Raw genomic sequence first — 18,819 nt, 5'->3', positions numbered from 1 at the left:
CTCAGTATGAGAGGGGTTAGGCTAATAGTCCACCACGCTGGCCCAATGCGGATTGGCAGAGTGCACACACACAGAGAATTAAGAAAATTCTCTGGTATGCTGTTTGCTCAAGATGTTTTACTTTAACGTTAGAGACACGTGATATTTAATTTTTTTAAATGCACACAATTGAAAAGTTGGAGGTGCATGCCCCGGACCGGATTCGAACTCACACCCTCCGGAATCGGAAGCAGAGGTCCACTGGGCTATCACGGCTCTCAAGGTAAGTTAATCAATCAGGCAAAGGAGACTGTTTACTTTTGGCCCTGCGTGAACAAAATTCTCAAAAAATATAATTGATACCAATATTTTCTTCAAACATATTTTCGCATGTGATTGTTTCTGCAGTTAATTTGAGTTTTGATGGTTTTGATTTTATACTTGTACTAGCGGACGCCCGCGACTTCGTCTGCGTGGAAATCAATGTAAACTTTCAATCCTATTTCATCACTTTTGAGGTTGAATTTTAAAAACTCTTAAATCACATTATATTTTGATTTTTTTTATAATTTATTTTTTTTAAACTGTAACTCTAAAAATGAAGGACTTTCCATACAAACTTTCGTCCCCAATTTTATCCCCTTAGGGGTGGAATTTATCAAAACCCTTTCTTATCGGATGCTTACGTCATAATATCTACCTGCATGCCTTTCAGCTTGATCCGTCCAGTGGTTTCGGCTGTGCTTTGATAGTCACCTTTGAGTTATATATATTTAGATTCAACTCAAATTCCTTAATTTCAAGTAAACTTAGTTTACATGCACAATTGATACGTCTTGAAGTATCAATACTTTTATTTCTGCAAAGAAATGAAGGTTAATACTTTACAACTACAAACATTTGTTTGGTCCACCAATTACTTTTAGTTAAAAGATAGCACGTGATACGAGTACTTCCTACAGATTACATAATATATTGAAAACGGCAATTAGATAAGAGACAAAACTAACCGGTATTCTAAGTTGTAGTATTACAGTGGGCGTGAAATACAGTCGATCGGTCAAGTAGTCTAACTGAGCTATTTTTATATCCATCAACTATCGACGGGATATAGATGTAATAAGCATCCTTCTGCACATGTAAAGCTATGCCATAAAACTGCCAGTCAGCTAATTATCCCAAGCAATTTGCATATGAAGTTACGTAATAAAGGTCTGGATATATCTTTCATGGGTTTAATAAAATGTGAGTATCTAATTGGTATGTGCAGTGACCATACTTCGCAGAAAGTTAAATGGCAAATCCTCAACTATTTGCACTAATATTATAAAGGTTTTGTGGTATTGTAGGGTGTAGTATCTGGAGCTACTGGACCGATTTTGAAATTTCTTTTACCACTAATCAACATCATCATATCAGCCGGTTGACGTCCACTGTAGGACATAGGCCTTTTGTGGGACTCCCAAACATCACGATACTAGCCATCTACATCCAGCGAAACTCTGCGACTCGCTTGATGTCGTCAGTCTACCTGGTGGGGGGTCGACCAACACTGCGCTTACTAGTGCGGGGCCGCCATTCCAGCACTTTGGGACCCCAACGTCCATCGAACTATGTGCCCCGCGTATTGCCACTTTACCACTGAAAACCTACGTTATTTGTGAGTGTCATTGGCTTTATTTAATCCCCATATTCCCACAGGAACGACAACTACGCAGGTGAAACCAACGGGCGTTGCATAATAAAATGCTTTTTCCTAATTGACTGACTAACTAACTTTCGGATCAATAAACAACCTTAACTACTGATCAGAAATACCTGAAACTTGGAGTGTGTGTTCTTTTTAAGACATACGCATCCGATAAGAAGGGATTTTTTTCCAAAATTCCTTAGGGACGAAATTTGAATGGGACAACGTGATTTCTAGGTCCAATTTACTTCAAATTTTACGTGAATATTCTTTATTATAAAGTGATGAAGAAAGACGTGTTTTGTATTTTTCGTTTTAATTCACCTCCTAACGATAAACTTGTTATCGTAGAAGGGGTGGAATAGACGCCCCGAGGGTTCTATGACTTCTATGTATATTGTGTAAACTAGCGGACCGCCGCGGTTGCATCCGTGTAGGCTGTAGCTCCTGTTCCTTGGAGTGTGTGTACACACCCAATGTCACTCGCTGATACTGTAGCTTTCCTTTCTGAATATGACGAAGTTTGAATTCATTTGAATATTTCAAAATCATGCGATCATAACCATCAGGAATCGTGCGCTATTCATTACTTATTTCGGAAAAGGTTTTTTTTTGTCGATCACGTATAAATCCTAATTTCAATACTTTTAAGTAATCAATATTTATTATGTTATTAATTTAGCACGTTCAGGAAACATTTTGTAGTCAGGTTATAATCGTTTTATTGAGTCTTGCTTGTTGTACAATCAGCTATTAGATTTATCTATTTACCAACATGTGTTTCGTTAATATTTAATTATAATTTTACAAGTATTGTAGATTTTAATTAAGATTTTTCTAAAGCAAGACGTTACATCTGCTTGTTACAGCGATTACTTTATACACTGCGCCTTTCTTTTCGTTTTGGCTTGTTGTAGTTTATAGTTTTATAGTTTTTTTTTTTGTTTTGATACAAGTAGGTAATAATTCAGCGAGCTGGTATTGTAAAAAGATCGTGTTTTTGTACCTATAATGCAGTACTAAACTTTTATGGTAAATAAAATGATATTTATCTACAACCAAATAACTTAGTTTTTATAAGATGAAATAGGTTATACATGTACGAGTAGTACATAATAGTACATAAGACAAAATAAAGCGCGTACAGACACGCGATTGACTTGAAACTACTGAATGGATTTTAATTTTTTCATCAAGAGATGACAGTGGTTCTACCTTGGCAAAGTCGCAAGCGTTGCTAGTTCGATAATGTATTCTTTAGTTATATAGATAGCTAGCTGACGCCGCGCAGTTTCACCCGCGTGGTTCCCGTTCCCGTAGGAATACGGGGATAATATAATGCATATAGCCGTCCTCGATAAATGGGCTATCTAACACTGAAAGAATTTTTCGAATTGGACCAGTAGTTCCTGAGATTAGCGCGTTCAATCAAACAAACAAACTTTTCAGCTTTATAATATTAGTATAGATAACGACACTACGAATGTGCAAATTCTGCTGATGCGCAATAAGATTATAAAATGTATTATCACAAACGCAAGTTTTTAATCGGTGAAGGAAAACATCGTGAGGAAACCTGCACACCAGAGAATTTCTTAATTCTCTGCGTGTGTGAAGTCTGCCAATCCGCATTGGGCCAGCGTGGTGGACTATTGGCCTAACCCCCTCTCGGAATCATTCTGAGAGGAAACTCCAGCTCAGCAGTGAGCCGTATATGGGTTGATAACGACGAAGTTTTTAATGCATATCATAAAGTAACGCTTTGTGATGGCTTAATGTTGAAGGCTATGTCTTATATGATTATGATGTGCAAATCTTATAGGTATTGAGTTATATTCCAAGGCCAACTAAATATAAGAGATTATGCTTTCAACATAATCCCAGAACGATTAATGTACGATTATGACCTCACATTAGCTGGACCAATTTATAAAGATTTTTTGTGTGTCTTTGAATAATTTATTAACTTATGATGTAATTGTACCTGGTGGAGTTGCAATCGGGGTATAGGAATTTATTTTCTATTTATTTTTTTCATTTTTCATTTTCTTTTTTACGTTTGAATATTAGAAATTAGGCTCAGGATTTAATTTTTATTAAATTATATTTACGATATTTTTTTTGGAACATTTGCACTTTAGAAAATATACTTAACCTCAAAGTTCACATCACCACCATTCCCTATTATTTTTAAATATTTTAATGACTCTACTCAATCATTTAATAGTGTCATTAAAACCTCTATCGGTAGTGCTTCATAAATTATATATTTATTTATATGCGAAAAAAAGGCATAATATGCTACTTGTTATCTCTAATCAAACATTGTAACAAAAATGCCTCGAGGCTTAGCATAAGGATATCGATAATAGTTCCCAAGGGACATGGCCTATTAGAGTAAAGCTTGCAACGTTTACATGCTAATTCCATCTACTCGGGTAAACCTGATTGATCGCAAATTACATGTAGCGCTTATACAAATAAAAAGCTCATACTACAAAAGCTCAATACTGTTTAGATCCAGGAGATATATATAGAGACTAGCGGACACCCGCGACTTCGCCCGCGTGGAAATCAATGTAAACTTTCAAGCCCTATTTCACCATTTTAGAGTTTGAATTTAAAAAATTTTTGAATCCCATTATATTTCTTATTTTTTTTATGATTTATGAGCAAATTTTTAAAACTGTAACTCTTAAAATGAAAGACTTTCCATACAAACTTTCAACCCCTATTTCACCCCCTTCTTATTTTAATTTCGCAATAAAAAGTATCCTATAACCTTTTCCGTATTATGTTCTTAAACCGTGCCAAGTTTTATTTGATTTCATTTAGTAGTTTCAGCGTGTTGCCCGAATAACAAAAAAAAAGACAGACAAAAAATCGAAAAAAATATTTTTAGCTTCAGTATCAATTATATAATGCCCGCCAACAAAAATTTTCAAAGTATCTTCAATGTACAGAATGTACAAAATGTACAGAATTCGTATTATAAGTTTAGATTCTAGATGGCGCTGGCGTCAGTTATGACGCGGTTACGTTTGGTGTTACAAAAAATAAAATAAAATCTCCAATTGCGAATAAATGTATATTTTTTCGAATTCGACCAGTTTTATTAAGTATAGAATAGAATATAGAATAGAATAGATAGATTAGATAGCGGGATCCACTAGTAAGCCACATTCCGAGTTATGGATATCGTATATCAGATTCGTGAAGTTGCTTTAAATAGGTAATACTTGTAGGAGCGTATGATGTATAGGGTATTACATACAAGCGATTATGTGTGTAATACTTAGCCGGTTGACCTGACCTGGCTATGGAACTGTAATGGTACTAAATGACACCATTACTCTCTGTATATTACTCGTATATACATGGAATGTGTATGCCTTACTTATATCTTAGTTAATTTAGGTACCAATTAACTTCTCTGGGATTCTGAAAATGCCTTGTTTGTAGGCATTATGTCTATCAATATATATTGTAGTCATTAATGATAAAGCACGATTTATGTTGCATTACACTTACTTACTAATTAGTATATTACAACAATAATGATGAAAACAACAATCCATTGTTGTATTTTCATGCTTAAAATTACCATCACTTATGAATATATTGGTACTAATGCTTGTGATCCACCTTCCGAGTACTTACAACAATAGTATCTACCAAAAATGTATGGAAAACGAACTTAAAATCCCATTGACTTATTCATGCTTAAAATTACCATTACTTAATCAAGCAGAGCTTAATTATATCATTTTGTGCTTATGTCACCCTTTCAATGTTTATGTACCTACTACCTAGGTATATCGTCGTCGTCCTTATCAACCCATATACGGCTCACTGCTGAGCTCGAGTCTCCTCTCAGAATGAAAGGGGTTAGGCCAATAGTCCACCACGCTGGCCCAATGCGGATTGGTAGACTTCACACACGCAGAGAATTAAGAAATTCTCTGTTATGCAGGTTTACTCACGATGTTTTCCTTCAACAATGAGACAAGTGATATTTAATTTCTTAAATTGCACACAACTGAAAAGTTGGAGGTGCATGCCCCGGACCGGATTTGAACCCACACCCTCCGAAATCGGAGGCAAAGGTCATATCCACTGGGCTATCACGGCTCATCTAGGTATATATTTATAGCCTAAGCTTATATTTTTTATCGAGCATCTTATAAGGTAGAACCTTTTATCTATAAAGTTTCTATTTTCTCATGGGCCTATTCTGCTTTGTTTTGTGTGGAAAAAGTATAATTTTCTTTTTTTAATTAAGAAACTTTTATATAATATTTTATTATTCGAATCCCAAACTTGATAAATGAAGTATTACATAAAAAATGTCGTTAAAGAACAGCATTTCAACGAAACAAAAAGCTTGCAAGTCACATCCTACTAAGACGGAGCTATGTTAGGATTGTCGCGCTGGTGTACGTCTTTCCAAGAAAATGTGAGAGCTTTTTCTGCTTAAACCATACCAAGACATGTCATCACACACACACCATGCCCACCATGATTTCATTAGTAGGTATAATAAAGTATGTATATTGTTAATACCATAAGCTCACTAACATTAACATTTATGCATATATACATAAATAAATTATCTAATCTATAATTAATTAATAATGATAATTCTGATAATATGACAGAGACGTGATAGCCCAGTGGATATGACCTCTGCCTCCCATTCCGGAGGGTGTAGGTTCCAATCAGTTCAGGGGCATGCACCTTCAACTTTTCAGCTATGTGCATTTTAAGAAATTAAATATCACGTGTCTCAAACGGTGAAGGAAAAACATAGCGAGGAAACCTGCATACCTGAGAATTTCCTTAATTCTCTACGTGTAATAGTCGTGTGTGAAGTCTGTCATGATTATTATGAAATTTCCAATAGGTTGTTAACACCAGCTGCTTGCACCTGAATTTGGAAAGGTGGTCCACATTGAATTTGGCTCTAGCATAGATAGTTGTAATTCTTTACGTGTATAAAGTCTGCCAATCCGCTTGGACTAGCGTGGTGGACTATTAGCCCCTCTGATTCTGAGAGGCGACTCGTGCTCAATATTGAGCCGAATATGGACTATTGATAATAATAATGATGATAGATAGATAATTATTAATTTCTTGTTGCACTCAAAACGAATCAAACCTTTTTTTGAAATTTGCAAACATCGCAATAGCTTTTTTTAAGGTTCGAAACAAAAAATATCTCACATTAGATCAATAATGTTCGAGCCATTCTTATAACAAGCTTATTTACATTCTAAACTCATTTCACCCCTATATTTATGTGCAGAGATGCATTGTATAGCTTTTTTTATTAAAAACTTGTTTTTGCACTTCCTGTAAATAGCATCATGTTCATTAAATGGCTCTATCAATTAACTTGATCCGTTGCCAGAAGGTTGCCAGCATGAATTGCTAGGTTTACCATCTTGACACTGAACTGAGGATAATATTTTTAGCAAAGAATATTTGGCTACTTATAGATTATGCAACATGTTTCAAAAGACAATAATTAGTATCAGAGAGATTGAAGCCGACGTTGTACGACAGTGTTATTAGAGACAAAGTATTAAAGTATTAGAGACAAAGAATATTGGCTACTTAGATCTTTTGAATATCGCTATATACTCTTTCTCCTTCTAAGTTTCTACTTTAAGTTTAAAAGAAGGTAAAATAAAAACTATCATCTTAGTCATATTGTTAGAAAGCTTTCTCTCCCAACCTAGGTAGACAAATTCCGAATAATCTCCTACCTCGTGGTCACTATACAAACTTGTATAATAATACTCTGTTTATGGTTTAGTATGAATATGTTTAGCTTCTTATAAAAAGCTAATGGGATTCATGTTTGAATTGATTGAAGAACGAGTGTCATGTACAGTAGGTACTTGTAACTAGTGTGAAACGGAAAATATCAAGAAATTACTTTTATTCTTGGACAATCGAAGGTATCTTTGAAACCAGCAATTTTTTTATGCAATATAGGCTTGCGCTTGACTACAATTTAAGATGAAAAGCATTAATACTGTCTAGGTTGGAGCGCGTTTACCTAGAAGATACTAGATAGATAGATTTACTCTTGCTTCGAAGGTGTTTAAATTATAAGTGTCAGGAAACAAAAACGCCGGAAGGGCATTCCAAGTTTTATGCTGTACAAATTTAAAATGTGGATGCAAATCGTTTCGTACGAGTTGCCTGGACAATGTTGTTATGTTCGTGACGTCTTACTCTGGTAGAACGGAGAAGGAGGAACTAGATGTTGAAGTTCTTCAGCACACTCACTAAAGTATATCCGATAAAAAACCTACAGACAAGCTACGTAAGCAAAGTCTGCAATTTCACCTGTGTTAGAGCTTCATTACCAATTATCCTTCTGGCGCGGCCGCGGCCTATCCGGTAATAAGTGTTAAAGTGATTTTTCTAAAAATGCTAATCATATTAAATCCGTTAGCCCGTTCATCAGTTTCTCAAGCCTCAACGTAATTATACTGAACATCTTTTTGTTACCTCAGCGCTGAATGTTCAAGTTTATACGCGTGGGAAAGCATGCAAAGTCGATGATGCAAAAAGTGAAGTAGTTATTAATTTTGTAACTTAACAGCACAGAATAAAGATGCTCCAGAATGAGGCTTTACAAGCAGTGTGGTGAAGCCGGTGAAACCCATAAAACCCCAAAACGTTACGCGTCTCCTTGACATTAAGCCTCAATAGCTCAACGGTAAGAGCGGTTGGACTCATCACCGAGGGGTGATGAGTCCAACCGCTCAGCCTGTTGGTCTATTGTCGTACCCACTCCTAGCACAGTCTTTCCCGACTAGTTGGAGGGGAATGTTAATATTAGTCATATTATAAAAAATATGGCTAATGTTCTTTTAAAAAAAAACAAAAACAAAACAAAACATTCACCTATACAAACTTTTTCTTAATTTGTGCTAACAACAATTACGTAAATGAATATACTTAATAATCAATAATTACCAATAAAAAACACTCGATCTTATTTCTTCAGTTTTTGTAAACAGTTTTTAAAATATTTCAAAACATAAGACGCCATTTTTCTTAAAAATTACTGATGCGACGCGAGTCGTACTGAATCGAGAATGTATTCGTTTTTGAATTTTGTATTTGGTGCGGCTACAACACCGCCTTGTTCCGTTCGCTCTATCTGCCTATTATTCTTTAATCTGTGCTTAACAGGCAAACTATAAAAATTATAACTAGTTATATTTACATCGGAAGATAAATGACCTTACCTAGTAGAGCTTGAAATAAGGACACAGTCCAATAAATAAGTGTACGGACTGGCTTGAAAATAATGAGACTTCTGCGGGGGGTCGCATATCCTCTATCCAACTGCTAGGCTATTACCTATTTGGTCTTTATTATCAAACTATTAAAATAAACATCAAATCATTTAACTAAATGTCATTTATCTACTGTGCGATATCCACCAGTAAGCACCGGATGACATTTTTACATACACTATTTTGACCTTTATTATCAACCTATTAAAATAAACATCAAATCGATTTGTAGATAAATTGTCATTTACCTACTGTGTGAGATATCCATGAGTAAGCACCGGGTGACATTTGTTACATAGAATCTCAATTTCGTATAAGTCAACTAGCATACGTCAAAGATAGTGGCTTGCTGGTAATGTAACTAAATTGATAACTACTTACCGTAGACCAAAGATATGTCAACGACACAGTAAGAACAAAAAGACATAATACAACTGATAGTTGCGGTATCGAAAATATCACTATCTTTTTCATTCCATGTAGCAACGAAAGAAGAGTGATGTTTTCGATCCTGTTGCTATTGGTCGACACGCCTTTTTCGCTTCAATATGTATGTTGATGCATGCCAGGCACTATTATTAACATCCTCAGATTAATTACTCGTACATAAGGACTAGTATCGTACCCAACCAACCGACACCTTAAGATGGTTTTACTTAACTGCTGGATCAAGGGTCGGATACAGAAGGCAGTGATTCTTGAGACGGCGCGTATTGTGAGGAGGTTCCTCACTCTGAAGCTCTGACCGCCGGTTGCTTGGGCACTCTAATGTAGCGCAGCGGGGGTTTTTTTTTTATACATGTTTAATAGTGTTTTGTTTATATATTTGTAGTTCATAATCACACTAATTACACACACAAGTTGGTGTGTTAGTGTGTATGTTTGGTCCTCCTTTGTGCAGCGAATGGAAATAGATTTAACTCTGGATTAACACATAGGCTAAATTTCATCCCGGAAAAATCCATGGTTATCCCGGGATTTGTGAAAAACTGAATTTCGCGAACGAGGTCGCAGGCGTTCGCTAAATAAAATAAATAAATTATTTATATAAATAAATACATTGTTTAAAATTAATGAAAGAAAAATAATAAGCTTGTAATAATATAAAAAGGTCGATTGGTCGACCGGGTAGTTTAACTGTTTCAGTTCTTCGTACTTAGGCAGCAACATACATTAATACACGGAGATGTGAAATTAACATTCAACTCGCGCTCAGTAATAGTTATCTTTTAGCTGTAAGTGCTTTCATTAGGACGTGGAAGTCACGCGAGGTGGACCACAATTTTGAAGAAGACCACCGCAGTTATGTTCTTATTGCTTTACCACAAATTCCTCTGTGGTTTCTAGTCGCAAGGGTTCCGTTATGCAAAAAATGCCCCTTAGAAACGTTGAAAGTCATATACATTGTTAAGAGTAGAGAGTATATATAGGTATATTTAAATATAAGTAACATGCAAACTAGTGGTAATGGTAATGGTAAGGTACCCACTTCAGTTTAGACAAACTTAGTAATTAGTAACTTTGGTAATACACACAACCAATATCAATTAGTAACTAGAAACATACATACAGCCGAACGTAAAAGCTCCTCCTTTTTGGAAGTCGGTTAAAAACTAGAAGTATGTTTTTAGGCACAGTAATTTAATAATTGAGATTTTCATTATTTTCAAGGTTAAGGAAGAGGTTCCTAGCCCGTTGGAGTATTGTGGTCCTCGCTTCTAGCAGTCTTTGCGAACTTTCTTACTCTTTCACGTCGCGACTACTGAACCCAATTAGCTGATATTTGGAATGGCGATAGATTATAATCTGGATTAACGCATTTTTTCTCGGATAAATTCATACTTATTTTTGGCGAGTAACACAGCTAGTCATGTATAACTCTTAAGGTAGCCTACCATTGTTGGCGACCGCGACGCGCGACCACGCGACCCACTGCTTAGTATAAATTTATATGGAGCACTAAACAAAGCCCGAGACCGCGTCGCGCGACTCCTTTTGTTTAGTGCTCCATTTAAATTCATACTAAAGGTATAGTTCTTTGGCGCGACCACGACCTGCGACCGCGAAAGGGTCGCACGTAGGTCGCGGTCGCCAAGATCGGAATGCTAACTTTAGAATCGCGATATCTCGGGAATGGTAACTCTTAGGAAAAAAATCATAAAAAACATTTTTGTAGAAAATTTTAAGATCTACAAGTGTCTAAGATTTTTTCTTTAAACTTACCGTTTCTGAAATAAATTTTGACCTTAGACCCCGAATAACTTTTGCAGTAGGGTATGTATAGGGTTGATGGTTTAAACTTTATTTGCAAACCCACTCTCCACAAATATTTCAGGAATTTTTTGTTATTTTAAATTCCGGACCGGACCGGACCTGACTAAAATATTTTTAGGGGCAATATCATCATTTCATAAGTAGATATTATAAGGTACATGGCTAAATTAAAGTTATGAAACTTGACGAACTTATCAGGCAGATAGCAAATATTTCTGCAAGTTAACATCGCTCAATTAACTTTTATCTTAAAGCTTACAACATTCATTGCATTTGTTACAGTTAGTCACGAATTTGTAGTCAGATCGTTCTCCAAGATACTGACTTCGCAAGATCGCAGAAAATTTGGCCAGCGGTCACGGCATCCTCTAAGCTAACAGTATAAGTACGAAGAGTACCCTCTATAAATCTTATCTTATCTTATATGAGCCGTGATAGCCCAGTGGACATGACCTCTGCCTCTGGTCTGGGGCATGCACCTCCAACTTTTCAGTTGTGTGCATTTTAAGAAATTAAATATCATGTGTCTCAAACGGTGAAGGAAATCATCGTGAGGAAACCTGCACACCAGAGAATTTTCTTAATTCTCTGCGTGTTCGAAGTCTGCCAATCCACATTGGGCCAGCGTGTTGGCCTAACCCCTCTCATTCTGAAAGAAGACTCGAGCTCAGCAGTGAGCCGTAAATATGGGTTGATAATGATGAAAAATCTTATATGATCGAATAATAGATCATCATCATCACTATCCCTATTTTCCTTAGTTCCCTATTATTATTATTTTTAAAGAACATTCGCCATATCTTTTGATATTGGCCAATATTTCCATTCCCCTCCAACTAGTCAGGAAACATTAGTTTATTGCGAACACACCATCGGTCTCCTATTAAAAAGTTGATGCACAATCAGCGACCAAAAACGTCCCCACTCAATGAGTGCCAAACTCAACTTCTTGGCACTCAATTCAAGTAGTTGCATTTGTAAATTCAACCATAAACTCAGTACTTAAGGTTGAATTTGCTCTGAATTTGGGATTTTACTGAATATTGGACTATATTTAAAGGCTTCGCTAAATAATTTTCTTTACTAATAATTCTAAAACTTTCAAAGCAAAATTGGCCAGTTTTATAAATGAAATTTTCTACATGATTGTGCGTCCTTTTATTATAAGAGGCTAATGGAATACACAGATAGATAGACGCGGTGGAAGACTTTGTTTTATAATAATTATTATGTATAGATTATTATAAGAAAAAATATATAGAAATTAAATTTTAAAATACACCAGTAAAGAAATGACCGTCCATTTCTTACGAAAGAAATATAATGACTATATTTTGCACTATGACATGAATGCCGAATGGTCAGTGGTTACTGTAAACTAATGCATTAGAACTAGAAAAATATGTCGAACGGAAGCAAACCGCTATAGGCGATTCATTATAGACGCGTTTTTTTCCTCATCAATATCATTATTAGGTGCTCATGTATCAAGGCGTTCTTTATTTTCTTACTGCGTTATTATTCAAAATGAAGATGTGGTTTTTGCGGTTACACTTACGATTATGTAAGGAACTGTTCACGTTGGTCGTTTTAAGCGACGTGGATATCTTAAACGACAACCAATTATATGTATACACCGGATTTGATTGATAGGGAAAAGGCCTGAAAGGAGTAGAATAGATTCTCGTCCTCGGGGAAGCATAGGTTCTCGTCGACTCTCCTGACTGGGGCAAGGAGGGGGCTCCTCGAGACCAGTAGTATCTACCCGTTCCCCTTAACAGATAAAAAGACTCGATGAATGATGATAGATAAAAATGTTTATTATACCTGACCTGACTGACAATGACTCGATGCATTTTGTATCACCCACAATTATAATTTCTTTTCATTGGGGTTTATAAATTTTCCCATGTTATAGCGCAAACAAAGTATTTTAGAGTTTTAGTGAAACTACCGGACAGCAAACAAGGTTAGTTCATAGATTTAATTTTACAAAGGTAAACTATGTACAAAATCGTAGGTTAGACCATTATCTGGTTAAAATATTGTTGACTTGAAAATAAAATTTTGTTTTTAGGTATAGGTAATTTTGTGTCAAAAAACGAGTAAACGTTCGACTTTGAATACTCTACTAAACTCAATAGCTTATTCCTTTTTTATGCCCGGCTTCTTTCCTTTTTTAGGATTATTTTAAATACACAAATTAGCTTAGCTAATTTTTTTACTTTTCTACCATGTATAATAATAATCATCATCATTATTATCAGCCGATGGAAGTCCACTGCTGGACATACGCCTCTTGCACGGACTTGCAAACACAACTGTTTTCAGCTGCCGTCATGGATAACGCATAACCAAAATGTTTAACAACAGATAGACAAAACGTATAATGTGGATAAGAACTTAAGTATATTCTGGTAATAATGATGCCTACGATCGTGCCTTTCTATATCTATTGACTCATTCATTCAATCTTTCACCTCGTACGTTAGTCGCTACGCTTTTTACGATCGTCTCGACGGATAAATTATAAACATCATACTCCATTACATGCCTAATCGAATGTTCTTTTGTTCAATATAAAAATGTTCTTGTTATTACATTCATTAAGAAACTCATATTCATTATTAGGTGCTAGTAAATTATACACCTACTTACGTGATAGTGCGATATATGATTTTAATAGATAGATTAACTTTGTGTATCTGATACTTATTTATGGCAAGTCGGACAAAATTATGAACTTAGCGAACCGTGGTTTTATGAGTCATCTGCCAAAGTTTGGTGCATAACAAATATACCCCTAATACAATTAGGGGTATAACTGTGTTAAAAAGTGACACTTAATGTTGTACAGTCGCAACGAAAATGACAAATTAATGTGACAATAAAAACTTTCAGTTGTTACAGTTAAAGATACTTATCCTTTTGAGAGAGAAAGCTTTACTTTTTCCTTATCACTTATCTACTTTATAACAGGTAAGTATATAATATGTATTAAGTATAATTATTGTGTAGGTTGTAACTTTATTTCATTGTTCAAAACTTGATAAAATCAAATGTCTTGCTTTATCTCAAATAATTTAATCCCCGCTGTGCCACTTTCTAATTATTTATTTTTTGTAAAAGAATAAATTTTAGAGATATCAAATAAGGCCATCTGCTTAATGAACTGTAGTCTTTGTCAATGGAAATGTCATTTATTAGATTATATAAATTGATAAAACTTTGTTTTTAGGTAACAACATCACGATGGTACCATCTTTTAACTTTGTAAGAACTAATTTAAAGTGCACAGTAAAACCAACTGTGGTTTATGCTGCATTATGATTAGGCTTAATTTAAATATGTTTTTTGTAGAATAATAAATAAATAATTTATTTATTGGAATTTATTGAGAATTTCTTTCTAAATAAAAACAATTGCTTAAAATGCGCTATAGCAGATTTATTTATTTTATTTTTTCTTTCTTACTAAATCCATTATTTCATATAGGTACATAATATATAGAAACGAGCGTCATCTCTAGTTTTTGTCGATAGGACCAGTGGCACGAACGAAGTATTCAGGTGTATGGGGAATTTTTAGTTCCTCTCTCATTCTTTTAAAAATAATCGGAAATTAATAGTAAAATAATCTGCAGCCTTATTTATTTGATATCTCTTTTATATATTTGTTCCTGAATCATAGTCACACTGCAAAGATATTGGTTTTTTTTTTTTAAATTATTATTTACAAGTTAGCCCTTGACTACAATCTCACCTGATGGTAAGTGATGATGCAGTCTAAGATGGAAGCGGGCTAACTTGTTAGGAGGAGGATGAAAATCCACACCCCTTTCGGTTTCTACACGGCATCGTACCGGAACGCTAAATTCTTGGCGGTACGTCTTTGCCGGTAGGGTGGTAACTAGCCACGACCGAAGCCTCCCACCAGCCAGACCTGGACAAATTAAGAAAATCTCAATCTGCCCAGCCGGGGATCGAATCCAGGATCTTCGTCTTGTAAATCCACCGCGCATACCACTGCGCCACGGGGGCCGTCAAAACACGTGGAGGTTGCCCTTCCAGCTTTCGCTTTTCCTACCACCTGGAACGTGTGTATCGAGTTGACTCGATCAGTCTTGGGAGTGTATCTTTTAGACACGCTATTTGCAACGCTGAGCTTAGACGTGATTGCCAGCAACCGCTATCAAATCTATACCCATCATCATTATTATGAACCCATATTTGGCTCACTGCTGAGCCGAGTCTCCTCTCAGAATGAAAGGGGTTAGGCCAATAGTTCACCACGCTGGCCCAATGCGGGCAGATTCACACACGCAGATAATTAAGAAATTTTTCTGGCATGCAGGTTTCCTCACGATGTTTTTCCTATACCCTACTCTATACTTCATATTAATGAAATTTAATATAGAAATAAAATATACCTTAGAGCATAGGTAACATAGGTAACTTTTAATCCCGGAAATATCAAAAGTTTCCGCGGGATTTATAAAAAATAAAATTAAATTTAATAAATAAAATTGAACGACTTCATAAACATAAAACGTATTGACTAAAATAAAATCGAAAAATAACGTCATACTATGTTCCATATACGAGTATCATTTTATGTTCTAACTGTTAATCACTTTGAAGGCTGTCAGAAGGTCCAGGCGTCTTCGAGTAATCAGTAATCAGTCTTCGAGTAATAACATACATACAAAAAAAAACATAGACTCAAATTGATCCTCCATCTTTTTTTAAGTCGGTTAAAAAACTGAATTTCACAGGTGTCCGCTAGTCTATACTAATATTATAAAGCCGAAGAGTTTGTTTGGTTGAACGCGATAATCTGAGGAACTACTGCTCCGATTTGAAAAATTATTTCAGTGTTAGATAGCCCATTTATCGAGGAAGGCTATAGACTATATATTATCTCCGTATTCCTACGGGAACGGGAACCACGCGGATAAAACAGCGCGGCATCAACTACTATAATATAAAATACCTGGTGAATACATTCAAATAATTGTCACCTTATCAACAGTGGGAGAAAGTACGATGCGCAGATTGCAGAGTAATCTCAGCGATGGCTCGAATGTAACGGTGGTGTCGACGATAAACTGTATCGCACGATATAAATCATGTCCGGACCATTCCGCGCTCGTGACCCCACGGTGGAAATTGTCTTTCACGAATCGATAATACACGAGGAAATGCATTGCCTACGGGTAACTGTGAATCATTGGTAAAATTAACAAGAAACCATTATAATTCGTTCATCATTTTACCATAGCACTGCAAGACACCGGGTCGGTTACTATCTCTATGTCATTGACATAACTAGAAGCGATTTTCTTCTTCGTTTCTTATAGGCATGGCTAGGGTATGGAACTCTCTCCCGAAGTCAGTATTTCCTAATTCTTACAACCTGGGCGTATTTAAAAAGAGAGTGATTAGGCATCTTTTAGGCAAGCGCGTTCCACCTTAGGCCACATCTACCATTACACTTACCATCAGGTGAGATCATGGTCAACCACGAGTTTATTTCTTAAAAAACATATAAAAATACCTCGGTATTTTCGCTTAAAAGAAACTTTCAACGTAAACGGAATCACGGAGGTAAACTAGGTTAATAAATAAATATCAACTTGTCATGAACTTTAAGCTTCAACCTAATTTCAAACCGATTTTCCTAATGTCGTATGTTTATTCTGTAAAACCTGCCAATTAACATATTGCATATTATGTCCTTTCTTGGAACCAACTTTTTGCTATGGTAATGTACTCTTTGTATGAATCACGTTCACTGCTGCAACGATGAAACAACGATGAAACCGTGCCGTGGAAACGCGTCGTAACGAAAGCTAGATGCCGGAAGAGCTCTGTTAATACAACGGCGACGATCGAACGATCGATTCAACGATCAAATGTCGAAAAACGTTATATACCTACCTAAAACAAATTTCCAGTGGGATTCTGACCTAAAAGTCCCCTTTCATTTTAATAATTTCCGTCTTCATTCATCATCGCATTCGTAAATTGGAAATTTCTCATCGATTAGAACAAATTACTAAAGCTTACATAAGACACATTTTTAGGGCTTTACGTAATGAAAGTCATTGACCTGTAGGCACTTAATTTTTTATTTTATCATTCCTCGAGCAATCCCATACAATTCGAACCCCTTAATGCTACTTACCTATACTCTCAGATGCAAATTATTGGTTTTCGATACATGGATTACACTACTAATTTGTAAATGTGCTGCATTATAGATATGTGGTGCTCTCGAGTACTATTATTATTTAGTAATTGCGGGCACGAATACCTTTTCTTTACCCTGTAACGTTTTTAAATCTGAGAGTCTAATAGCATAAATTACGCTTTCGTGATCATTTTGAATACGTATTCAAAGCGTGAGATGGTTATTTTTTAGCACTTTATTTAATGCAAACTCGTCTTTCCAGACGCTAAGGAAAACCAATTACATAGTAGCACTACAGATAAAACATATTTCTACTTTTATTAGGTATAGAAAGTTCTTAAGGAAAGTTTGAACCGTCTTTTCATAGGTCAAAGGTATTTTCTCATGATCGTGCTGTAGGTATCTTTCTAAATACCACGTTACCTAATTAAAATTTCATTAGAAGAAAATATTATTATTAAAGTAGATGCGTATATTTATTATTTTACGTATGATATTTGATATATGATATACTAGCTGACGCCGCGGGGTTTTACCCGCGTGGTTCCCGTTCCCGTAGGAAAACGGCGATAATATATAGTCTATAGCCTTCCTCGATAAATGGGCTATCTAACACTGAAATAATTTTCAAATCAGACCAGTAGTTCCTGAGATTAGCGCGTTCAATCAAACAAACAAACTCTTCATCTTTATATATTACTATAGATATGCTTGACTATTACGTCCTTTATAACCGATGAAAAAAACGGAAAAGGTATTCAGGTAGATGCGTATATTTTTTTTTATGTATGACTTTTGATATATGATGTATGCTGATTTTGATCATTCTTTTTGGCGAGTGAAAAATAAACAATCTTCTACGAATGGCTCGCCTGCTGTAGAAAATAAGATATAATTCAGTAGTCAATAGCTCAAAGGTAACAGCGTTCGAACACATCATCGAGGGGTGGTGGTTCGATCCCCGCGCCGTTAGTCTATTGTCGTACCCACTCCTAATACAGTCTTTCCCGACTAGTTGGAGAAGAATGGGAATATTGGTCATATTTTAAAAGATATGGCAATTTTTTTTTAAATGATTTCACACAATATTGTGATCTTGGTATATATCTGTACTGAATCGATTCTTTTTTTTACAGGAACTCAAACAGATCGAATTGAGCACGCTTACGCATCTGCGCAAGAATATAAGGAGGCTCTTGAAGCACTGCGAAGAAACACTGGCGCTGTAAGTAATAAATTATTGTAGAATCCTACTACTTAATATTATAGACGCGAAAGTTTGTATGGATGTTTGTTACTCTTTAACGCCGCTACTACAGAAGCGATTTGGCAGAAATTTGAAATGGAAATAGAATTTACTCTGGA

General features: G+C 35.6%; 1 protein-coding gene across 2 annotated transcripts in view; it reads left to right on the top strand.

Annotated features, from left to right (window-relative positions):
* Nucleotides 1–18,819, top strand: part of LOC112052286 (heparan sulfate 2-O-sulfotransferase pipe) — a 64,702-nt gene that overhangs the window by 21,966 nt on the left and 23,917 nt on the right. For both annotated transcript variants that reach the window (XM_052885762.1, XM_024091308.2), the window contains exon 2: nucleotides 18,591–18,679. In XM_052885762.1, the coding sequence (XP_052741722.1) occupies nucleotides 18,591–18,679 (89 nt within the window). The remainder of the gene's footprint in view (nucleotides 1–18,590; nucleotides 18,680–18,819) is intronic.

This window comes from Bicyclus anynana, chromosome 15 (genome assembly GCF_947172395.1).
Source record: "Bicyclus anynana chromosome 15, ilBicAnyn1.1, whole genome shotgun sequence".
Lineage (NCBI taxonomy): Eukaryota > Metazoa > Arthropoda > Insecta > Lepidoptera > Nymphalidae > Bicyclus > Bicyclus anynana.
The sequence above is the reverse complement of the archived record's forward strand: the minus strand, read 5'-3'. Positions and strand labels throughout refer to the sequence as shown.